The sequence below is a fragment of the Cuculus canorus genome, chromosome 3 (genome assembly GCF_017976375.1).
Source record: "Cuculus canorus isolate bCucCan1 chromosome 3, bCucCan1.pri, whole genome shotgun sequence".
In the NCBI taxonomy this organism is placed as follows: domain Eukaryota; kingdom Metazoa; phylum Chordata; class Aves; order Cuculiformes; family Cuculidae; genus Cuculus; species Cuculus canorus.
The window spans coordinates 109,312,680-109,324,429 of NC_071403.1; the positions used below are offsets into that span (position 1 = coordinate 109,312,680).

Consider the following 11,750-nt stretch of genomic DNA (forward strand, 5'->3'; position numbering starts at 1 on the left):
AGCGGCGGGCGGAAGTGACGTCGCCCGTTGCTGCGGCGATCGCGCTTCCCGCCCGCGTGCTGCCCCGGCGGTGCGCGGCCATGCTGGCGGGGCGGGCGCCGCCGGGATGCTGCCGCCGCATCCGCCTCCTCCTCCCGCCGCTGCCGTGCTGGGCGAGGCGGGCGGCGGGGCAGTGGGCGAGCCCGGGGCTGCGGGTTCCGGAGGCAGCGGAGGTAGAGCGGCTGGTGCAGGATGGGCTGCGGCGGCGCTCGCCGCTCCGCCGTTTCATCGCCTGCCCGCGACTGGCGCGCACCGTTCAGGGCTGCCTGCGGGGCGGGGCCGGGCCCCAGCCCGTCCTGCTCGAGTGCGCGCCCGGTAAGCCACCCCGAGGGCTCCTGCTGTCCCTTTTGCCTGCCCGGCCGTAGCCTCCGGGGCTGCCGGGACGCGGCGCCGCTCGGCGTGACCTTGCGGGGTCAGCGGGCGCCTCCGACCTCGCCGCCGGCAGTAACGGATGTCATTTCTCCGGGGCCGCGGAGAGGCGATGGTGCCGAGGGAAGGGCCTTGCGGCCCTCCCTCCCCCGGGGTTACGGGTAGGGGGCGGCTCCGTTGTGGGACGGGATCCGTGCTGGAGGCGGTGGCTCCCGCCGCCCTGATATCCTCCCAGGGCGGGTGTTGGCCGCCGGCAGGTTGGTGTCGCGGCACTGCGGCTTGCCTGGGGCGGCGGGACAGCTTATACAGAGCTTTAGGGAGAAGGATTGAGTGCTCAGTCTGGAGACTTGAGTCACGGGTGTTCTCGAAACTTAGCTAGAAAGTAAGCAGAGATGTAAGTTTCTTTCCAGGTAATGTGTTTCGGTTTGGAGACAAAGTTTATTTTTTGTCAATAAAAGAATGCCTAAGACTGTGGGCCATTACACAACTAACCCTCTGCAGTGACTTAATTTTTTGTTTCTGCAAAGGGTATTTTACCTGTAGAGATAACGTGGGTAAGGTTTCAAAGCATATTTCAGTTATTAGTAGAAAAAGTACAATGGAGGGACTGCTCAAAAAGGCTTGTAGTGGTAGAACTAGGGGTAGTGGGTATTAAGTAGAGAGGGGCAGATTTAGGCTACACATAAGGAAGAATTTCTTCATTATGTGAGTGGTGAGGCACTGGCACAGGTTGCCCAGGGATGTTGTGGCTGCCTTATCCCTGGAGGTGTTCAAGGCCAGGTTGGATGAGGCCTTGGGCAGCCTCGTTTAGTGGGTCATGTCCCTGCCTGTGTCAGGGGTGTTAGAATTAGGTGATCTTTAAGGTCCCATCTGACCCAAACTATTCTATGATTCTGAGTATCCTATTGTAATGCCATGCTCTGCATAATTCACTGAGAGATCTCAGGCAGGCTGTGTGTGAATCTTTTTTCTAACTCTTGAAGTCTGTTTAAACAAACACAAGTTACCTTCTGTTGAAGGTGGTGTCCCAAGTGTTGTATTGGGAAACTATTTTTTATTATTGTTTTCTCCCTTCAGGTCCTGGAATCTTGACCCGAATTCTGCTTAATGCAGGCATTAGAGTGGTAGCTGTGGAAAGTAACTTAGCTTTTCTTCCAAATTTACAGGTACACTTTTGATTTGGTAATACATTTCTAAAACTTAATTAAAGAAATTAACTTACGTTTGTGTAATAATTGTTGGATTGAAAAGGAATTAGCTAGTGATTGTTACTTGTAACATCTGAAATAACTCTTAACAATAGTAAATATTGTTTGGTTTTACATTGCACGTTCAGCAATAGGCCATTTTATTGATTTGACGTTTCATGTATACAGGAATTCAAGTTTATAGTCTTCCTATGTTTCATGGATAAATTTAAGGCTAATATTAATCAGAGGCATTGTAGTTGTGTATGTTTAAGTAAGATGTCTTTATGTAGCTTTTAGAAATCTGTAAAAATAGTCTTGGTTATTCTGACTATCTCATGATATTTAATCTTTCATCCTATGATTGACTGGTAATATTAAGACATTTCGTGTGTTCTTTTCTGTTGACCTTGGCTTTGAGTGGATTAAGAGGTGTTCAGAGATAGAGCTGCAGAAGTTGCACTAGAAGGATTGTTTTACAATGCTGTAAATTAGAGGTTTGGAACCACAGACTGTCACCTGACTTAAAATGTATATAAAAGGCATTCTCTCTACATGGATGAAGAATTCCAGTTGTAAATCATTAAGTGCAGTGGTTTGCTTAGTTGAGTTTAGCCTTTTTATGCAAAGCATTGCAGAACACCTTACTGATTTAAGAATGTGTTTTCAAGCTCCAGTTGAGCAGCATAAAAATGACAAAATAACCTGCCCAATGAAAGAAGCTATTCTTTTTATCAGTTGTAAGAAGCAGCTCTGAGATTTGACTCTTGTTGACTGGGTAACAATTTTGGATGGTGCTTGAACTTTTTGTTGTTGTTTGGGTTGGGTGTTTTGCAAGAAAGATTTGCATTCAGATTTCTTCAACTGAAACTGATTTTATTCAGTCCCTAGAGAATAGCCTGGATGGACAACTAAGGGTAATTTATGGTGACTTCTTTAGACTGGATCCTTTGGTGACTGGAAAGGTGAAACCACCTGCTCTGTGTTCTGACGAGCTTTTTGAAACCATGGGTGTAGCAGCAGTTCCTTGGAGGGCAGGTATATGTATATGATCACACGTTACAAAAATGTTTAAAGGATGCATAGGTAGTTTGGCAAAATCTTTGCAGTCTGCTTGATGTTCTATTTACATATACATATGTATATGTACATATAGTGGATTAATGGATACTTTTTTCCTACATTTCAGCTTTATTTAGGTTCTTTATAGCTTAAAAAAACTCTTGTGGCAGTATGGAATGTCAGCTATTTACTTGTCTTTATTAAAGGTGTAGCCTAATGCAAACTGGGCATAGCTTTGGCTAAAGCTTTAATTGTATTCGTTCTAGAACCACATGAGCTGACAGACTTCCTTTTCTTAATTGTTTGTAGTCTCGCCACTAGCCTTAATGAAATTGTCTGGTATAGATTGCAAAATTTTAAAGATACTTTTACACACTGTTGAAACAGATGTACCTGTGAAAGTTTTTGGGATCTTGCCACAGAGAAAGGAAAGGAACACACTTTGGAGGCTTCTTTTTTCCCTGTATGAATGCAGTTCCATATACAAATATGGAAGAGTAGAACTCAACGTTTTTATAAGTGAAAAAGAGTACAAGGTATGTGTAAGAGATTTTACAGGTAGTAAAGAATAAGCAGTACTTCACAGAACACAAAAATATTTATATTGTAAGATTAATATTTTTGCTACTGAATTTCTTTTTCTGCTTGAATTTTTAAGTCTTGTCTGTTTCCTATTTTTTCACTTTATGGTTTAATAGCACTGTCAAGAATTGTTCTGTTGTCACATAACCACAAGCCTTGTCACTGTGAAGGCTGGTCCTTGAGAGGGATATGCAGCAGCAGACTAGCAGCTTTCTGTTGGAACTTGTAAGGTCCTTAAATCTGTTAACATGCTTTTGCAACAAAATTGTAATAGTCAATGAAGACTTAATAATGCTTCATGAACAGGATGCCATACTTGGAGAGATGCACTTGTCCTCTCGAGAAATTTTGTATGCAATATTGAAAAAAACTGAGGCAAAATATGAGGGATTTGCAAACCTTTTTATTAAGGTTCTGTATGCTAAGTTGCAGAGCAGCTTTCTGGGTATATGTTCCTAATTTATGCTGTCCCAGACCTCTAGAACTGTACTTCTAGTTCAAGGATACCTTTTATTTCTGTTAAACTGAGGTTCACACAGAGACACAAACCTTTAGTTAGTTGTAGCAAGCAGAGACTTCCGTGTGTGCTTACATAACCTGGGTTATGTCTGGCACCTTGCTGAAGTAAAAATCCTAGGTATATTCTGCAAAATGACAGGCTGGACACCACTGAAATGCCCGCTTTTAAATGGTATGTTTCTAGAGGCCAGATTTCTGAGCAAATGAGGAGCAGCCTATTTATTTAAAGCAGTCACTGTGTTTTTTTATTGAGTTTTCTGCTTTTATTGTGAACCCTGTTAAATGAGAGTTGTGCTGTTAAAAGCAATTGGAACCTTGTGTTGGGGTTGGGTTTTATTTTTTTGGTTGATTATATGCAGAGGTTCCTTTAAATATATTACGAAGTTAAATCTCCCTGTTACAATTTACTACTTTCTTTGCCCTGTTTCAGAGTAGCCACCAATTTTTCTTTTGTTCTTGCCCTAAGAATTGTCTCATCAGTAATACTGATGAGGATGATGACTGCACAAGCTGCTTAATGTTCTGTGAGGTCACTTCATGTTTGGCTTATGCTGCTTGTGTGTCTTATTGGGAATACTATCTTAATAGTGTAAGCTGATAACTTTGCCCATGTTGTGGTTTTTATACAAAATGTGGTCACTGTTTATCATCTGTGTGAAAATTCTCTGCCTTAAAAGGGACCAGAAAGCATAACCTGGAAATTCCTACAAGTTCAGTTATCCAAATAACTGCTGTGAAGAAATACTTAGACTGCCATAATGTTGTCTGATTGAGTGTTCTGACAAGACATACTAAAATAGCACAAAGTATGTATTTGTGGCCTAATGTACATTGGATTTTTAAACTTCACTATAAATTTCTTACCACTTGTTAGATGTATAAGGATTTTGCTTTGATAAAGAAGCAGTCTTGGGTTTGTAACAAAAATGCTCTTTCTTTGCTATTTTGTTAGGTATTAACAGCAAAGCCTGGAGAAGTGAAGGCTTACCAAGCACTTAGTGTACTTTGGCAAATAGGATGTGAAATTCAGCTGCTACACATGGTGAGTTTTTTTGTACCAGCTGACATGGTCTAATGCCATAGACATGTTTTTAGAAAATGATTTATAGTGTTTTACTGTCATAAACTAATTAGAAGCTAATTTGATGTTTAAATTAGTTGCAGAATTATTGAAAATTTGGATGTAAAAACCTGAAACAGTCATATTTTTTGTCAAACTCTCTCAGTTAAGCAGCATCATTATTAACTATGATGGCAGTATTTTCATTACAATCCACTGTACTCAAAAACATTTATTCTCAGAAACTGGTAGATAAGGAGGAGATATTTGCTCAACATATAAGTCTTTTCCATCTTGCTAAGGGTTAGGTGAGACCAGAAGGCCGCTCCTCCAATTTGTCACAGTCTGTTCTTTGTTATGTCCTCTGCATTTTGCCATCATGTATGCTTTGAACTTCCTGGGCTGCGTTCGGCAGAAATATATTTTTCAGTCTTGGTCCCTTTATGTTCTAAGCAGACTTGCTTCTGCTGGTGAATAACTATCTTACCTTGTCAAACATGCTATGGTTTGGTTTATTCAGAACTTTTCAATATTGTCCTCCCACCTCCTTATGAGCGTATGGCCATCAGCTTTCACTTACTTTACACTTCTTAGATTTATCTTTGTTTGTGCTCTGGTTTTGTAGGCACCTACCTTCATAGTTCAAGTGTTTTGCTATTTTAAAATTGAAAGTTCCAGTATCTATTGCCTTCCAAATATCTTTATACCACGAGGTACATATTAAGATAAATAGTAAGGAGTTGAAGAATAAGATGGTACTGGGTCCAGCCCTGCTCAATGTCTTTATCAGTGACCTAGGTGAAGGCATTGAGTGCACCCTTAGCAAGTTTGCGGATGACACAAAGCTGGATGGAAGCGTCGACCTGCGGGAGGGTAGGGAGGCTCTTCAAAGAGGTCTGCGCAGGCTGGACCGCTGGGCTGAGACCAGAGGCATGAGGTTTAACAAGGCCAAATGCCAGGTCCTGCACTTGGGGCACAACAACCCTGTGCAGTGCTACAGACTAGGAGAAGTCTGGCTAGAAAGCTGCACGGAGGAGAAGGACCTGGAGGTGTTGGTTGACAGCTGACTGAACACGAGCCAGCAATGTGCCCAGGTGGCCTAGAAGGCCGATGGCATCTTGGCTTGTATCAGAAACTGTGTGACCAGCAGGTCCAGGGAGGTTACTCTCCTGTACGTGGCACTGGCGAGACCGCACCTTGAGTACTGTGTTCAGTTCTGGGCCCCTCACCACAAGAAGGATATTGAGGCTCTGGAGCGTGTCCAGAGAAGAGCAATGAAGCTGGTCAGGGGGCTTATGAGGAGCGGCTGAGAGAGCTGGGGTTGTTTAGCCTGGAGAAGAGGAGGCTGAGGGGAGACCTTATTGCTCTCTACAACTACCTGAAAGGAGGTTGTGGAGGGGAGTGAGCTGGCCTTTTCTCCCAAGTGACAGGGGACAGGACTAGAGGGAATGGCCTCAAGCTCTGGCAGGGAAGGTTCAGACTGGACATCAGGAAAAAATTTTTCATAGAAAGGGTCATTGGTCACTGGAACAGGCTGCCCAGGGAGGTGGTTGAGTCACCTTCCCTGGAGGTGTTTAAGGGACGGGTGGATGAGGTGCTGAGGGACATGGTTTAGGGATTGTTAGGAATAGTTGGACTCGATGATCCACTAGGTCCTTTCCAACATAGTGATTCTATGATACTCAAGGAACCTATTACGTACATGTGCCCTGGTAGTGCAGTGTTTGCTATACATCTGCTTAGCTGCTCAGGAGACAGGTTATTGAGCTGGTGTGACTTTCGTTTGGACTCAACACTAATGGTCAGTTGTCAGTTTTTACCTTTGTTTCGAATTTTGAATTTGAAACCTATAGGTAGTCCCACTAATGTATGGTAATGTATGCAAGTTATTTGATTATAACTAATTTACCAGTGCTGCACAGATACTTTTTCAGGAATATGATTAAATAACATTTTTTGTCTGGCCTTTGTATGCTTGTGAATTGACTTTTTTTTCTCTCTAGTTCTAGTATATTTATATAATTTTAAAGTAAATTTTTAGAATGAGATGGACTTCTAATTTGACAGGATTAATAGTAGGTATTTTTCCAAATTCTAACAAACCATTTTAATTCTGGGATATATTTGTCTTCCTCTCCTAGGAACCTTGGTCATCATTTATAACTAATTTGAAAAATGGGGCACTGGCAATACCAAAAAGCACGGTAAGATCATTGTGTGCACTTTCCTCCTTTCGGAAATGCAGCTAAACCACTTTTAATTAAAGGTTAAAATAACTTCATTTACACGTACTTTTTTTGTCGACGAATAGTGTATTTTTTTTAAGTAGTGTTCTTCTAAAACTTACGGGCAGCATGTAGATGCATCAGAAGTAGGGTGAAGAATCGCTCTTAGCTAAGAAACTGAAATAAATTAGTATCATTACTCTCTGTGATGGAAAAAATAAAGTGAATAAACACCATAAAAGGGATGTGAACAGATAAAGTCTATTTCAAAAGAAGTTACTGACAGGTTCACATCTGCCCACATGGACAAAACAAGTGTTGCGACAATTGATAGCAGTACGCTGCTGATTTTGATTAAAATAATTCTTCACATGTCCAGTGTAGGTTCCTTGTGCTAGTTAATCGCTGATAAGGATGAGTCAAAGCCTAAATTTGACAAATTTGAAAAATACCCTGTGTAAAGTTCTTTAGTTTTCTCTTTTAGAGAAATAATGATGTCCCTTTTTATAAGAACGTTTCTATTTAATACAACTAATATAAACCCATGCTTCCTTAGTATTTGATTTTACCCTCCCCAGAAAACTGCTACAGTAGTATATTAAGTGTTTGAATTGTTACTGTACAATATACATGACTAAGTGAGTATAAGTGATTGGGTGTGCCTTACACACTTGATCATGTCGATGTAAAGCCAAGTAGAGAGGAATATCAGGTAGATTACATAAGATGCATTGTGACAGCCTTAGGAGAATTACAGATGTGAGATCTGTTGGACCATATTTCCATTGCTGTCAATATAGAAGTACATTTGTTGCAGTTAAAATTATTGTTCCAAACTTCATAAAATCATCAAGTTGCAATATTGTCATAGTGTTACACTCAAATAATTCAGTTTTTATATACAAGAGGCAGGTAGATCTGCTACCTCACATAGTATAGGAATACAATAGGCCATATATTCTCTTGAAAACTTATGTCAGGGCTGTATTGTCTAGTTCATCTAAGAAAGTTCTGTCTTAAAAAAATAAAATTAAACTGAAGTGATAGTATGTCTGTTTTGTTTCCTTTCCTGTTTGAAGGGTGGAGCAAGATAAAGTGTCCTTGTTCTCGAATAAAATTTTAAAGCCTCAGCTTCCAAAGAAGTCATCTCATTAAGACATCTAAAATTCTTGAAGAAATGTTACTGGTGGCACAGATGTAATGCTTACTCTTAGTTGAAGACAGACCCTGTCTCAAAAATGACTTTTCGGTGTCTTTTGTTTGTTTTTCTTGCAGTGCCTGCCAAATGACCATTTATGTTTGGTACGACTAACTCCTCGGCAAAATCTTTTCACAGGAGGCTTGAAGACCACAAATTCATCTACCTTTGTTTTCATGGTGAAACAGTGTTTTGCTAAACCCAGATCCAGACTTACTGATAGATTAAAGTAAGTAAGAAAGCATTGAAGTTTTTATACTTTATTCTTCAGAGGAATATAGCAAAATACTAAAACATGTTCTCAAAAAAGTATGTATTTGCAGCTGAAATACAGCTTTCAAAAAAAAAAAAAGGAATTGTCTACATGTAGAATAGAAGATTTCATTTTTGCAACCCACAGTACAGTGGTTTGGGTCATGTTCCTGGCCTGTATTTGCAGATGGTAAAAATGTGGTTTGACAGGAATGTTGACAAGTATTTAGAGTGTAGATGTGCAGTAATTATCTATACTTCCAATGGGAGTGAGGTCATGCATTTGCAAGAAGTTTTCACTCACCTCACAGACATAATTAAAGTCACCAAAGGTTTTGCAGGTATTGAAATTAAAAGCTGGAAAAGAGTTTCAGTTTATAACTGACATCAAGGTAATGCTAATGAAAACAGCTGAAGGTTGTTGAAGGCAGAGTAGGGATGTCCTCAAATGGCTTTCTGTTATCTAATTAAAAAAAATAAGGCTTTAGGCTTATTTGTGATCTTTTTGGTATTACAGTGGAGCTATTCACTTTGCTGTATGATTAGTAGATTTAATGGATGGAAACTGACTTAATAGACTTGTCTCGTAAAAGCTCAGTGGTGTACCTAATTGCCACTCAGTCCTTTGGCCAGGAAGTGCAGTTAACCTTGAAGGCTTCCAATGTGCATCTTCTGTGTATTTATGCATCCTTTTCTTGTCTGGGAAATAGTTAACATATACAGAATTATAAGAGTTCTAGTTTTCATAGCAGTGATGAAGATGGGGAGACAGTGGATTCATCTGTTTATATATAGAAGAAAATACCTGGGAGGTGTAAATCACACTATTTCATGCTGTACTGAATCACCTTGAAGATGACCTTGGTTTTGATTTCCAGGGCATTGAAGAATAGCCCCCTTTTACACTGTAATTCCTGTTACTGACTTATGCCGTTGTGGGAGAGGAAGAAGGGAGGGCACCTGCCCTCTAATGAGGAGGCTTGTGTGGTTTGGTATTGTCTGTGTTTGCTAGGGGCTTTATTTGGTATTTATGTATCTTGTTAGCAGAGGCTTCTTCCTGTTTTCAGTATGGATTGGAAATAACTTGTGTTGTAGGAAGATGTTAACTTCTAGAAGCTACCTTCAGATCCCGTTTCTTTACTTTTTAATTTTTCACAGAAAGAAATGCTCCGTTATGATTTGTTTGCTTGCTTGTTTTTCAGTTCATGGAGCTTGGACAGTGGTGGCAAATTACTGAGAGAGCTAGAAATTCCAAAAAGTGCTGAAATGCGTGACTTATACCCAGAAGACTACAGACGTCTTTTTGAGGCTTTGCAAAACTCTAGTATGTTTACTGACACTTGGTTCCATGATGAAGTCTTGGAAAGTATAAGGAAAATAAACTTATAAATCTAAAGCTGCTGTCTTTTGGAAGATCACCTTTGCTTCTGGAAGATTACTTTGATAAGAAATGATTTAAATAAAATCGGCAATACTGTTAGCTAGAGATTTCCTGTCCAAACAGGAATATAAATTTAGAAAGTAACAAGAGCCCTTGTATACCAGATGAAAGTAATGGGTTCACATTTATTTGATTACAATTCTATCTAAAGTGGACAAACTTTGCATCTTTTCCAGGAGCATATTAGTGACCTGCTGCTTTTGGATGACCCACTTAAACAGAACTTTTTGTCACAGTGCTGTATATCTACAACATTCAAAAAATAACAGACCAAATATAATTATTTGTGTAGTTTGTACTTTAGCGCTCAGTGATTTGAATGCTCTTTCACAGATTCCCCAAATACATAGTTTTTTACCAACACTGAATCTGTTATATTGTCTCCTGACCTGAGAACCTTGCAGTCCAAAGTCACCATAATATCAGTAAATTAATAGTGTTGGGTTAATAGAAGGACCAGGTAATGACAGCATGGTAAAACAAACTGAGAGGTGTTGTGTTTGGGTTTGGTTTTGTTGTTTTTGTGGGGGTTTTTTTTGTTTGTTTTTTTTTTTTTTTAGCTGAAGATTGTTATATCTCTGGGGGAAAAAAAAGTTGTAACAATTCTTTTTTTGAAAAGAACACTGGACAGCCTATTCTAGTTTACAGTATACAAACACCTATATGCGTATAGGCTTTATCTTATTTTAGGTCTGAAGACAGAGTCACCAGAACTTTCAGTGCTGTATGAACAATTTGGAGGGGGGGAGGAAATCATCTTACCTGCAATGTTCATCAATATGTATTTGTTTAATGTGTATTATATGTACAAATGTAACTTACTTCAAAACCATATGCTATTAAAATTCTTTTTTTAGCCATAGTTTGCCGTAATGCAACCTGTTCCTAGTTTCTCTTCCTGTCTTACCATGTAACTGTTATGTTGTTGCCTGATAGTGCTGGCAGGCTGCAGAGGTTCTGTGTTCTATACTGTCTTCTCTGGGAATAGATGTGGCCAAAAATACGCTTTTTTTAGCACAGCCATCAGTTAATAAAATGCCTTTTTGGTAAAAGCTGAGCTATTTTCAGCCTTTAGAAAACAGCGGTGTCAAAACCAATGGAAACACAGAATTGCATTTCTTAGGCATAGAGCAAGGGCTCAGTACTGGGTCCAGCCCTGTTCAATGTCTTTATCAATGACGTGGATGAAGGCACTGAGTGCACCCTCAGCAAGTTTGCGGATGACACTAAGCTGGATGGAAGTGTGGATATGCTGGAGCGTAGGGAGGCTCTGCAAAGGGATCTTAACAGGCTGGACTGCTGGGCCAAGGCCAATGGCATGAGGTTCAACAAGGCCAAAGGCCGGGTCCTGCGCTTGGGGCACAACAACCCTATGCAGTGCTACAGACTGGGGGAAGAGTGGCTGGAGAGCTGTACGGAGGAAAAGGACCTGGGGTGTTGGTTGACAGCCGCCTGAACATGAACCAGCAGTGTGCCCAGGTAGCCAAGAAGGCCAATGGCATCTTGGCTTGTATCAGAAACAGTGTGACCAGCAGATGCAGGGAGGTTACTCTCCTTCTGTACTCAGCACTGGTGAGACTGCACCTTGAGTACTGTGTTCAGTTCTGGGCCCCTCACCACAAGAAGGATGTTGAGGCTCTGGAGCGTGTCCAGAGAAGAGCAACGAGGCTGGTGAAGGGGCTGGAGAACCAAGTCTTATGAGGAGCGGCTGAGAGAGCTGGGGTTGTTTAGCCTGGAGAAGAGGAGGCTGAGGGGAGACCTTATTGCTCTCTACAACTACCTGAAAGGAGGTTGTGGAGAGGAGGGAGCTGGCCTC

The 11,750-nt window shown here is 41.0% G+C and overlaps 1 protein-coding gene across 1 annotated transcript; it reads left to right on the top strand.

Moving 5' to 3' along the window:
- Positions 1 to 9: 9 nt before the first annotated feature.
- TFB2M (transcription factor B2, mitochondrial) lies at positions 10 to 9,947 on the top strand. The gene is made up of 8 exons (XM_054061594.1): positions 10 to 354; positions 1,486 to 1,574; positions 2,480 to 2,633; positions 3,045 to 3,193; positions 4,711 to 4,800; positions 6,960 to 7,022; positions 8,319 to 8,470; positions 9,696 to 9,947. Exons 1-8 carry the CDS (start codon positions 81 to 83, stop codon positions 9,880 to 9,882), a joined length of 1,158 nt encoding a protein of 385 aa, XP_053917569.1. The 5' UTR covers positions 10 to 80; the 3' UTR covers positions 9,883 to 9,947.
- The last annotated feature ends 1,803 nt before the right edge of the window (positions 9,948 to 11,750 follow it).

Excerpts from the sequence above, each read along its gene's own strand:
- TFB2M (XM_054061594.1), top strand. The coding sequence starts at position 81 with ATGCTGGCGGGGCGGGCGCCGCCGGGATGCTGCCGCCGCATCCGCCTC. Across the intron at positions 2,634-3,044 it reads AGCAGTTCCTTGGAGGGCAG|ATGTACCTGTGAAAGTTTTT; the intron begins GTATATGTATAT and ends CTGTTGAAACAG. Across the intron at positions 8,471-9,695 it reads AGACTTACTGATAGATTAAA|TTCATGGAGCTTGGACAGTG; the intron begins GTAAGTAAGAAA and ends CTTGTTTTTCAG.